At 34.9% G+C, this 12105-nt stretch overlaps 1 protein-coding gene across 2 annotated transcripts in view; it reads left to right on the forward strand.

Annotated features, from left to right (window-relative positions):
- The window catches only part of LOC145249697 (store-operated calcium entry regulator STIMATE-like), a 161385-nt gene that overhangs the window by 137593 nt on the left and 11687 nt on the right, over positions 1-12105 (forward strand). The window contains exon 7 of one of the 2 annotated variants that reach the window (XM_080111508.1): positions 10508-11264. The exons of the other annotated variant lie outside the window; for it this stretch is intronic. Coding sequence (XP_079967634.1) covers positions 10508-10822 — 315 coding nt within the window. The 3' untranslated portion in view covers positions 10823-11264. Of the gene's footprint in view, positions 1-10507; positions 11265-12105 lie in introns of those variants that run through there. 2 annotated transcript variants of the gene reach the window in all.

Raw genomic sequence — 12105 nt, forward strand, 5'->3', positions numbered from 1 at the left:
GGTTAATATATATGGGGAATTCTGGACAAAAACCAAGAAATTTTTAATTAGTTTGTCTGCTACAAATTATTCTGGCAAAGGGTAACATCCATATAATGATTTTATATTCATTTTTTTTTTTTTTTTTTTTCAACTTTGTACAAACATTGTGAAATTGTGTATGCATTCCTTTAAAAAACACAAAAAAATATCTATAACCCTAACCCTCTCTTCTATTCTAAGTGATATGTAAGGCAGCATAGTCACAATTTCTCATTTGGTAAACAATGGATACCATACTGTATCTGGCCTTCGGGTAAAGATCAAAGTGTAGTATCTGATCTTTTTGTTCTCTGTCAGTGGAGGAGAAATCCTTCACGACTGAGACAATTTTTATTTTTGTTCCTTTTCTCCACATTAAAAAACGACCCTGGTGTCTAACTCTGTCCCGTGGGGAGGCATTGTAAATAGGAACATACTGTATGTGGGGTTTCTAATTTCACAAAGAATATTTAGTTTCTATCAACAAATAAAAAACATCATTATTATTAATATATTAACATTATTTATATAACATTATTAACATAACAACATTAACATTATTAACATAGCAACATTAACATTATTAACATAGCAACATTAACATTATTGACATAGCAACATTAAAATTATTGACATAACATTATTAACATAATTAACATAGCAACATTAACAACATATCACATATCTAGATTCTCTATGTGTCTAGATTCTCAACATATCTAAAAGAATAAATGAGAAATTATTAATCTAGCAACATTAACATAACATTTTTAACATAACATTATCATAATATTATTAATATTAACAACATATCAAAATATAACATATCTAGATTCTCTACTTGTCTAAAAGAATTAGAAAGTCTTTTGGATTACTTGGATTATTGTTCTAAACTTGAATGTCGTCACCCCCCCCCCCCCCGCAACATTTTGGCCGATGTAACCTCTGACCTTTTTTGGGTGTATCCTGTCGGACTTCAGAATCTGCATGGAATTTCAAAAGGAACTCTCTATTTAATCCGTGAAAAAGATCCCTGAGTTTGACAAGATGTACCTGGAGAAGGTCGGAGGTTACATCAGCCAAAAATGTTGTGAGAATAACATCCAAGATGAGAATAGTAGTCCGAGTAATCGAAAAAAATCAAAAAAGGTTGATATGCCGTAAAACCAAACCAAACCAAATAATCAAAATAATACAAAATAACAATCCTCGTTTAAAAAATTCAGAAAGAGAAAATCTTTTTCATTTATCATGTCTATATTATTATCAAAATATGTTGATATCATTTTAATCAATAATACAATATAGCATTTTGAAATTGTGTGTGTGTATGTGTGTGTGTATGTGTGAGTGTGTGTGAGTAAAACGTCCAACAAGAGTTTTTAGAATGCCTAATTTACATAACTTTTTTTTAAATACTTTATAATACATTACTAGTGTTGTGACAACAGCATATTCCTTTCATTGTTTTAACTCTCAAGTATATATCCATTAATATCTTATGTTTTTATATAGACTGATGTGGTTATTGATTGACTGACTGTGTCTTACTGTGTTGGATATATAACCGAGAGTCAAAAGAATGAAAAGAATATTCTGTTGTCACAGCCCTATTCATTACTATTTGATTTTACTGATCTGTAATTTTATTGTCAAATGTTTTTTCTGTATATATGCAATAGGTTTTGTTGCTATTAACAAAAATTAAAGTATTTTTTTAAAGAGGGATAAATTATGAAAACCTTTCTTAAAATATTTGTTTGTGAATTTTATAGGAAAGTAATTTTAAATTAACTTCACTAGCTAGCAAGAAAGATTTTATAGAGAGAGGAAGTGACTGCTTTCTTTCTTTCTTTCTTTAACACACACGCATGCACGCACAATTGCTCGGGTGAATTCTGTTTCTTCATTTTTTCTATTGCTTTACGGGTTTTACTTAACAGATGAGTAAATTTGTATCAGAAAGGCTTTATTAAGAGAAGGGGGGGGTGACTGCTCTCTCTCTCTCTCTACTTCTCTCCTCCCTCTCTCACTTCTTTCTCTTTCGCAATGCCATCGCTTTTGCGAATTGATTTCTTCCTGGTCTTATTCAAAGGATAAATAAATTTGTCTCAAAATAACTAAATGTCAATCTTTATTTATATGAATAAAAGCGAATGTTTTTGCCTTTTTTTTTTTTTTTTTTTTTTTTTTTTTTTTTTACAAGAAACTTATGAATAAAATGTTTATTATTTAAAAATGATATGATTTCTCTTCAACTTTCACAGTGATTTGAACCCCAATCGCTTGACCAGCAATCAAATAAGCAATCAAGCCTTTTGCGCTTATGCTACTATCAGTAAATGAAATTATTTAGTTTTACATTTGCGTTCCCGACTGCCCAGAATGATTCTTTTGCAAATAGTTATGCCTAATGCTAAACAAATGTAGTAGATGTTTTGCTGTATCACAGTTCTTCAGTGTGGTTAGACATGATGAGTGTTTTCATGCTGGGATCTGTAACCCGACTGTTTGACTAGCAAACTGTAATCAGCAATCAAGTATTTTACTCCTATGCCATGATCACTCATTAAAAAAAAAAAAAAATAGGTTAAATTGTAAAGTCATAATAAAATCGGTCTCATTCTCGATTTTTATCATCATAAGCTTTCATTGTACAAAATTAATATTTGATTCTGATTAGCCAATTATTTTGGCGGATTGTTGTAGCATGTTATTAATAATAAAATGTACAGTGAAAACCTTTGTTCAAGGACAGGCTGCTACTGGAACAGTTGAATTTTGAACAAAAACTTCAAGACGAAAATGCCTTGGTTTTGTAAAAAAAAATTTTAATTCACAAATCATGGCAACAGGTCTGTCCTCTCCTACTAAGCTTATATATATATATATATATATATATATATATATATATATATATATATATGAGAACAGAAATTAAAACTGTAAGTTGAAATTTCTCTTACAATAAGCTCTACTGTTTATTGTGTGTGTGTATTGAGCTTTTTTATTTGGTTGGGGTTAAAATATCTACATATAAATGCTGGTATTTATATTAGATTGAAATTTACTATTGCTTATATCAGGTAAACACTGCATCGTTTTTTATTTCATAATTATATATATATATATATATATATTAGTGGGTGAGAACCTCAGTAAATTTGGTGCTTGATTATAAAGAAAATATAACAAAAGAAAGTGTAATATTATTTATGTATATGTTACAAAAGATCAGAAAACCATCGGTATCGTTGTTTTCAAATCCAAACAAAGGGGACCAGTAACTGGTTGCCTATGTCTGACTCTCTTCAGTCTCTGTTTATATCTATCTAGAAATAGCATGTTTTGGATTTGAAATTGACAGTACCAATGTTTTTTTTTTTATCTTCTGTCACACACATATAAACATGCACATGCACGCACACACACACACACACATACATTATATGTTTATATATGTGTATGTATGTATGAAATATAGATTACATTTTTTTTTTTTTTACATGGTAGTCACCACTTATCAAGGCCCGGAAGCCACTCGGGGATAAGGGTTATTGTGTGTACAGTAATCAATGGGATAATATCGTAGTAATCGTTAGTAATGGAGATTTGATAACTTTATCTTAAGGGGGCGGTTCATCAGAAATTTGTTTATGTTGGACTTGAAGACATCCAAGTTGTAGTCAGGTGGGAAACCGGCAAACGGAAGAGAGTTCCACAGGTGTGCACTTCTAAGAAAGAAGCTTTGTTCATGGAATCTACGTTTGGATTTAGGTACAGATAAAGAATGGGGAAAATTATTGACAGTGGTTTCAGCTAGATGGGTGTTTTTCGTGAAAGATTGGCGAGGGGGAACCAGGGATTGGAGCTCAGACGAGCACTTGCCATGGAAGTAACGATAAAACAAAGACAGGCTCGCAATGTCTCTTCTGAGGCAGAGAAGTTGCAGGGAAGAGAAAAGGGCATCCCCCACCAAGCCACAAAGTCTATTTTGTACTCTGTCAAGGCAGGATAGGCTGTTTTTAGCAGCTCCTGCCCAGATGTGGTAGCAGTACTCCATCCTTGGACGTACTTGGCTTTTATATAGATAGAGAATTGCATCAGCAGTGAGATATCTTCTGGAACGGCAGAAGGATCCTACCATTTTCCAGCGACCTTAGCAACAGACTTGATGTACGTGTTCCATTTCAGGTCAGGAGTAAAGGTCAAGCCCAAAAGCTTGTCAAAACATGGAGCCTCCCCTAGACGAGAGCCATACATTTCAATTGATGCCAGATGGGGATCAAAGCATTGATGATGTAAAGATAGGAGCTTGGTTTTAGATGCATTAAAAGTAACCAGCCACCTCTTCCCCCACTGTACCACATGCTCAAGATCAGAGGAGAGAGAATCAGAGAGAACTTTGTCATGTATGACCTTTGATGTGTTGCCATAGATGGTTGTGTCATCAGCATAGATGTCAACGAATGATTTAAGTATGTGTTTTGGGAGATCATTAATGTAGATCAGGAAGAGAGTTGGGCCCAGGATTGACCCCTGAGGGACTCCAGCATTAATACTGTGGGCCTCTGATTTCTGCCCATCAACCACTACTCTTATGAACCTACCAGAGAGAAATGATTTAATGATTGAGAAAACATTTCCAGTTATACCATGACTGGAAATCTTGTGAAGTAGGCCTTTATGCCATACCTTATCGAAGGCCTTTGATATGTCAAGAGCAATTGCCCTAGAAAGGAAGCCTTTGTCAAGAGATTCATTAATCTTATGAGATATAACCATTAGCACATTTGCTGTAGATCTGGCAGAATGGAAACCATATTGCATGTTGCTAAGAAGGTTATTTCTGCTGAGGTGGTTGACTACTTCTTTATTTAATATGGATTCCAGCAACTTACTCATGACACACAGGAGACTTATTGGTCTGTACTGAGAGGGAGATGACTTATCACCTGAATTCTTAAATACAGGGCATACTGATGAGGTTTTCCAGGGTGTTGGGAAGCACTTCTCCTTAAGGCAACGCTTAAACAGTTTTGTAAGTATGGGGGCTAGTTCTGGTTGAAGCTTTTTCAACACTATAATTGGAATGCCGTCAGGGCCAGTTGTTTTACTGGAATCAAGGTTCTTAATTAGCTTGGCGACCTCACGCACAGATATTTGTATGTTGCATAGCATGTTGTCTGTTATAATACTTTTAAAAAAAAATAGTTAATGTATAAGAATTGAGTTTAGGTTTTCTTAAAACCAATCTGGGTTTATTTTATGAGCATAGTTTTTAGAAAGTGGAGTAGCAACCCTGCTCATGCTGTTGAGAAATCATTAAAAACCAAAAAAAAAAAAAAAAAATGTGTACTTGGGAACAAATTCATCTTTTACATTATTTTTAATACGGAAAATATGAACATGGTTTTCGAACAGCTTTCCCAGACCGAATTATGTTTGAAAACTGAGGTTACATGGCAATTTGATTTAATTCCTTCCAGAAAATACTTTATCTGGGTCTGAATTATTTTCATATTGATGCCATTTTGGGGGAAAAAAAAGAGTACATAACTCTGTATTCCTCACTGCAGATTTACTTCACTTTGTTTTAAAAAAAAAAATCAAATTACTGAACAATGAAGACGAGAATCACGAATTAATTGAATGATGCAACATCGGAAAATCCTATTCATTTTACACGAATGCACCGCTTTAAAGATTTCTGTGTTCGGCCATCTATCCACCCAGAAGTCAAGCTTGCACATTGATTTTGCAGACCAAGTTTTCTGTTTTTGTTAATTCTAAAGCATTTCTTTCTTTCTTTTGTCTTTCCTCCAGGCTTTTGTATTTTGGGTGGTCGACAACTTCTTGAAACGCCAAATTCGCCAGTTAGAATATTAAACAGCGCATCTTCAACATTCTTTTTTTTTTTTTTTTTGTCTTGTGACCGTTTGATACGTAATTATTCTTTTAAGATTTTAAAAAGAAAGAAAAAAAGAAAGAAAGAAATCCTTGACTTGACCAAGTTTTCTATTTTTTCTTGATTCTAAGTAGATTGTGTGCAAGAAGTGTAAGACCATGGAACGTGATCAGAATTTGGATATCGAGAAAGTCTATCTGTGTGGCGAAGCTACAGAGGTCGTTTAGAAGTTTTGTTAACTGGGTGATGCCATTGGAACACAGGGTGGAGCAGGTGGTAGTGTGATTATAAGAGTTAGGATTCGATGGATTATGTTCGGGGAACTGCTATCATTACTAACCAGCAGAGAGTTACCACTGTCGACCAAGGGAAGACTATCAGGCATCTGTAAGCACTGTGATTTATAGAAGCAAAACCTAGTCAGTTAGAGTTGTGGATATGCATTGAGAAATGTTACAAACATAATGTGATGGTTGTATAATGTGAACCTTAAAAACGAGTTTAGTAGGTACTTTTTTATTATGAGAACGAAATTCGAAAATTGAAATACTGAATTTCAAGTAAAACCAATCGTATCTACTTAATTGTCATGTCGCGGTAATTAACATATCAAAAAATTATGAAAAACAATGAGGTAGAAAAATTAATTATTAATGAAACCAGTTTTTCATAGACATTTAGTGAAAATTGAGTTTTGCTAAATCGACCTAAAATTTTCAAATTATTTTCAGAAAATAATTACCTCCCCCTGTTAAGGTATGAACGCTTCCATTTAATTTTTTTTTTTTTTTTTAATGCAAAACTCAAGTTTCGCAGATTTTTCTTTAAAAACTGTGTTCATTGATGATTAATTTTCTGTCTTATCGTTTTTCGTAATTTTTGGATATGCTCATTACTGCGACATAACAGTTAAGTAGATATCATCGGTTTTAATTGAAATTCAATATTTTGATTTTCCAATTTCACTCTCATAACAAAGAAGCATCAGTAATTCAAACCCCAGGTGTGAAACATGTGGTCGCTTTCTACTGTCCAAAGCTGGGTATGCGAACCACACAGTCACATGAAAGACGCTCTCATATACCCTTGCCTCCGCGATCTGATGAGACAACCTGTGTGGTGCAGGAAGTGCAAATCTACTGCTGGTCTAAAGAGGCATATGATTGTGCACAGGGACACCATACCACAGAGTGGTGCAGTTAACCCGGTGCAGGCACTTGACTTTATGTGTTTTCTTTGCTTCAGGCCATGTAAGTCAGCTGCTGATTTGAAGAGCCATCTGAGTGGCCATGTGAGATGAACGGGGGTTAGGAGGGGGATGACGGTGGGGTTTTTGTTGCAGTGATTATTTGTAAAGATGAAGCAATTATCATATATATATATATATATATATATATATATATATATATATATATATATATATAAATCCAAAGAAACTTTAAGTTAAAAAAATAAAGAATGCAGTTTAAATTCCCGAAGAAAAGAAACTAAATTTAACCTATCATAGACTTAGCACCTACATAATCCGACTTCTATAAAGTTTATAATTACAAAAAAAGAATTCAATTATATAAGGATAGGAAAAAAAAAAGAAAAACAGAATATACATATATATATATATATATATATATAGTATAACCCAGATAGAAAAGACCTCTCATCCAGGGCCTTTTATATCCGGGTTATTTATAACTTAACACAAGCTCTAATTTGGGACCAGAGAAATTCGCTCTTATATCCGGGTCTCGTATATCTGGGTTAGTGTGTGAATAAGAGTCTAAAAAATATTTATCATAATATTCAAATGTGGAAGAGTATAAGAAGGCTATAGCAATGCAGGGAACTGGGTGTTAAAATGATGTGACAGAATTGGATAAAGGAAAGAGGATCTTGTAGAGCTTGTTTTTTTTATCTTTATATCACCATTCATTTTCCAGATCAATCATAAACACGAAACAATAACATAATGTTGTTTATAGCCCCTTAACACAGGTTGAGCGTTATGAGAAGAGGCTGCCAAATTAATCCTTAAATGTTTCATCGAATTCGATTGTTAAACGCTTTTGTGACAGTAAAGAGAAATGGGGTTTGTTTTACAATACAAATAGGTATAAAAAAAAGGTGAACAAAAACCAAATCTAATATATAAACGGCTATATGTCTGTCTGTCTCCATATATTTAAACTCTATCTCTTCCGAAACTAAAAGTCACAGAGTGGTGCTAGGGGCCTCAAATGTTTGGATTTTTTACGGACCGTTCTTTTATGAGCCTTTAGCCGGTTAAAATAGTTTTCAAGGGATAAAAAAGGGGTTAAAATTGAAAAAAAAAATTGTTATACATTTTGTACATTCATCTTAGTTTATTTTTTATTTTTTAATCAGTTCATATGCGTGTCACGTTGTTACAATGGTAACGTCACCAGCTTTGAATGTTAGTTTTGCTTTCGGTTTCGATTCTAGCTGATGGCACCAAAATATTTTTTTAAAAACTTTTGTAATCACGACTCTATAACTATACGAAATCTGGACAAATTAAAATATCATATTTAAGCGTGTTTTACGACCGAGCAAAGCCAGACGCCCCACTAGTATACAACAAATAAATGTTATCAAAGGCAAGATAAGTTACTCTTCTACCTCCTTGAATAAGTTTTCTGGTGTTTTTACTTATATTAAAACATTTATTTGGTCTGAAAAACATGTGTTAGGTGAGAACAAAACAAAAAATGGCCGTGAATTAACACTTACATCTTTGAAATCTTGATACTGACTTGAAATAAAGAAAATAAAAACCTACCCAATAAATGTCACTAACATTTATTGGGTGGGTTTCTAACAGTATTTTTTTTATTATTTTTAAGTCATTATTGAGACTTCAAATCACAACCATTTTTCTTGTTCTTACGTAACACTAAACACTATTTGTTTTTCAAACTGAATAAATGTTTTAAAGCAAGTAAAACCACTAAAAACTTTTCCAGTTAGATACATATGTAATTTATCTTGCCTTTTATGACATTTATTTGTTATATATTAGTTGGGTTTTTTTGTTTTTGATATATCTTTCTTTGGATAATCGTAATACAGGACATTCACATAGGATTAATACAAAGGTTTATTTACAACGGGGATACAAGTCTCTCTCGGTGTCTTGGAACTCTCTCATCCCCAGAGGAGTATTTCTACATTGTCTGTATATTATTGTACAGAGGGGGGGGGTGCTAGGTCATTCCATTATAACAGTTTTTATTTGACCACTTGTTTGTACTTATGTGTATTGTAAAACAAACCCGAGGAATGATATTGAAACGATACAATGGACGTGTAATGGAAGCCTTAGGGATAGGCTTTTTTTGATTATCTTAGAGGAAGGTTGAATCTGGATAGATGCATGCAAAACAGAAGACTTTGATGGTATGGCCACATTGAAAGAGAGTTTTTTTTAAAGTTAGATATAGAAAACAGGTGGGAATAGAAGATGTTAAATTGTGTAATAGGTTCACTTCAGAGAAAGCGATAAAAATGGATTTGAGATAACAGGGAAAATTGACTTAGAGAAATTTAGCTTGGAAGTCAATTTCTTAGTCTTACATCTAGGGATCTCTACTGTGTATGGGGTGTGACTTTGCTGCTTGTTGGGTTTGTCGGGGGGGGTATTTATGTCGAAGGGGCTTGTAGTTCGTTGGTACATTTTCACCCCAAACAAGACACATTGCTACTTTGATGTCGGGGGCTACTATCAGGTACATAAGCTACAGGGGTACTATGTAGGGAGTTGGGTAGCAAGATATCGGTTCATGTTGCACTTGAACTTCAGCATGTCAGTACAGTTGGGGAAGCAGGGACCTGGAAGGGAATTTCAAAGTCTAGCAGTTCTGAGGAAGAAACTACTGGAGTAGAAAGTTCTCTTATATCTAGGGATCTCTACTGTGTAGGGGTGTGATTTGTTGGGGGTATTTACGTCGAGGGGGTACAAGTGCTTGCAGTTCGTCAGAGCATTCACCGATAAAATACTTGTAGAACAGGCAGAGGGATGCAACATTTCATCAGTGGGACAGAGGCTGAAGCTTAGATGACAGTTCGGGACCTATCAGGTTGGCGACTCTCTTTTGAACCCTGTCCTGGAGTTAGAGACTAGTAGCAGATGCACCAGCCCAAATGTGGCAACAATACTCCATACATGGGCGAATGGTGGCCTTGTAGACGTATAGGGTACTTTCAGGCATAAGTAGCTTTCTAGCACGGTAGAGAAAGCTCACCTTCTTTGTAGTGGCCTTGGCCACATTGCAAGAGTGTTCTTAGGTTAGATATAGAAAACAGCTCGGAACAGAAGACATTAAATTGTGTAATAGTTTCACTCCAGAGGAAACGATAAAAAATGAACTTGAGATAACAGAGGAAATAGACTTAGCCAGAAAAAACTTAGCTTGGAAGTCAATTTCTAAAAGTCGTCCGATGCATGCGAGGATGTATGACAAACATTAAACCAAATATTATGATGATGATGATCATGACTAATCCTAACCCGATCACCTATCAATCTTTCTTTCTTTTTTTCTTTTTTTGTCTCTTCTTCAGGCTTTTATATTTTGGGTCGTCGACAACTTCTTGAAACGACAAATTCGCCAGACAAAATCTCTGTCCATCACCAGTGACGACGTGTCCGTCAAATATTTCCGCCATAACGACAGGCTCAAATATTACAACCACATTGAAAAGAGTCAGGACTTTGAGGCCGACATGTTACTGATGGACGAAGAGGAGATCAACGTTAGTTCAGCCGACTCGATGCTGCCCCCTCATTCGGCGGGTAGCAATGGCTCCAGGCGTCTGTCCAACTCGAGTATCAATCATCGTGAAAGCCGAGAATGGCTGCTCGACTCACCTGGGTAGGAAAGGAAAAAAAGACCATGTGTTAGCAAGTACATTTAGTGTCCTCGTCCCCAATCTCCAGATTGAAAAAAAAAAAAAAACGCAGAAAAAAGAAACAGAAAAAAGAAATTGGAGTTAATTTCTCAAAGGTGTGTGTATGTGCGGGTTGGGGGTTGGGGGTTGGGGGTACATCAGCTCTAAAATACTCGCAAATAACTCTGAGTCTTCCTGAGGTCTTAATATCAAGCAATTAAACTCTGGGTCAGCGCCTGCCATCAAGCAACATAACGTGCCCCTCCCAGTTACTTTCCTCCACTCCCCCCCCCTCCAGTTCTCATAACTTGGACGAGATTCTGCCAGCCCTCTGATTCTATTCCAAGAGAATTTATATTTTGAAATTTAAATAAAAAAAAGTTAAAAAATTAAAATAATAAAAAAAACTTTGCTCAAAACAAAACAACAACAACAACAAAATTTTTTTTAAATTGAGTATTTAGATTATCCAGGCGAGTAATATTATCTCGGGTTGCTATTTTCACAACGTTTTGGACGACAAAACCTCCGTCCTTCTTTAGGTACATCTTCTCCACTTTTTTTTTTTTGTTCTCTTTTTCACCTTGAGCAAGGCATGTTGCCACTTGGAATATAAAGAACTGCTATTTGGGACCGTATTAAACGGGGAACTGTGGGAAGTTGAGCAGCAAGATGTGTGTTCACATTACAGTTAAACTTTTACAGGTTAGTACATCAGGGAAGCAGAAAACAGGGAGGGAATTCCAAAATCCAGTAAATCGGAGGGAAGAAACTATTAGAGTAGAAGGCTTTCCGGAATCTAGGGACCTCAATAATGAAGTGGTGGGATTTTGCTGCCTGTCAAGTTAGTCATGAGTATGTACATTGAGGAGGGCACAAGTGCTATGAGTTTATCATAGCGCTTTTGCCGTTAAATAAAGTACTTGCAAAACAGGCATAGGGATGCAACATTGTGGCGATGGGACAGAGGTTGGAGCTTGGCCGATAGTCTGAACCTAAATAATATAAAAAATAATCCAGCGGCATTCACTTTAGGCAAGTTGAACCAGCTTCCTCCAAAAGAGTATCGCATAACACAAAAAAAATAAAAATAAATTTTACTACGTTGGTACTAGCAATATTATCCCAATTCTTGGAACCAGCAGATTTGATGCCTGGGTTTTCAACAGCCTATTCTGTGAGATTAAAAAAAAACACACTATTGTATATTTAATAAATTAATTTTTTTGGAGTGGGGGGCGTCTGCACGAAATTTCAAACAAAATCTTTTA

The sequence above is a fragment of the Euprymna scolopes genome, chromosome 28 (genome assembly GCF_053919585.1).
Source record: "Euprymna scolopes isolate OS-2025 chromosome 28, ASM5391958v1, whole genome shotgun sequence".
Lineage (NCBI taxonomy): Eukaryota > Metazoa > Mollusca > Cephalopoda > Sepiida > Sepiolidae > Euprymna > Euprymna scolopes.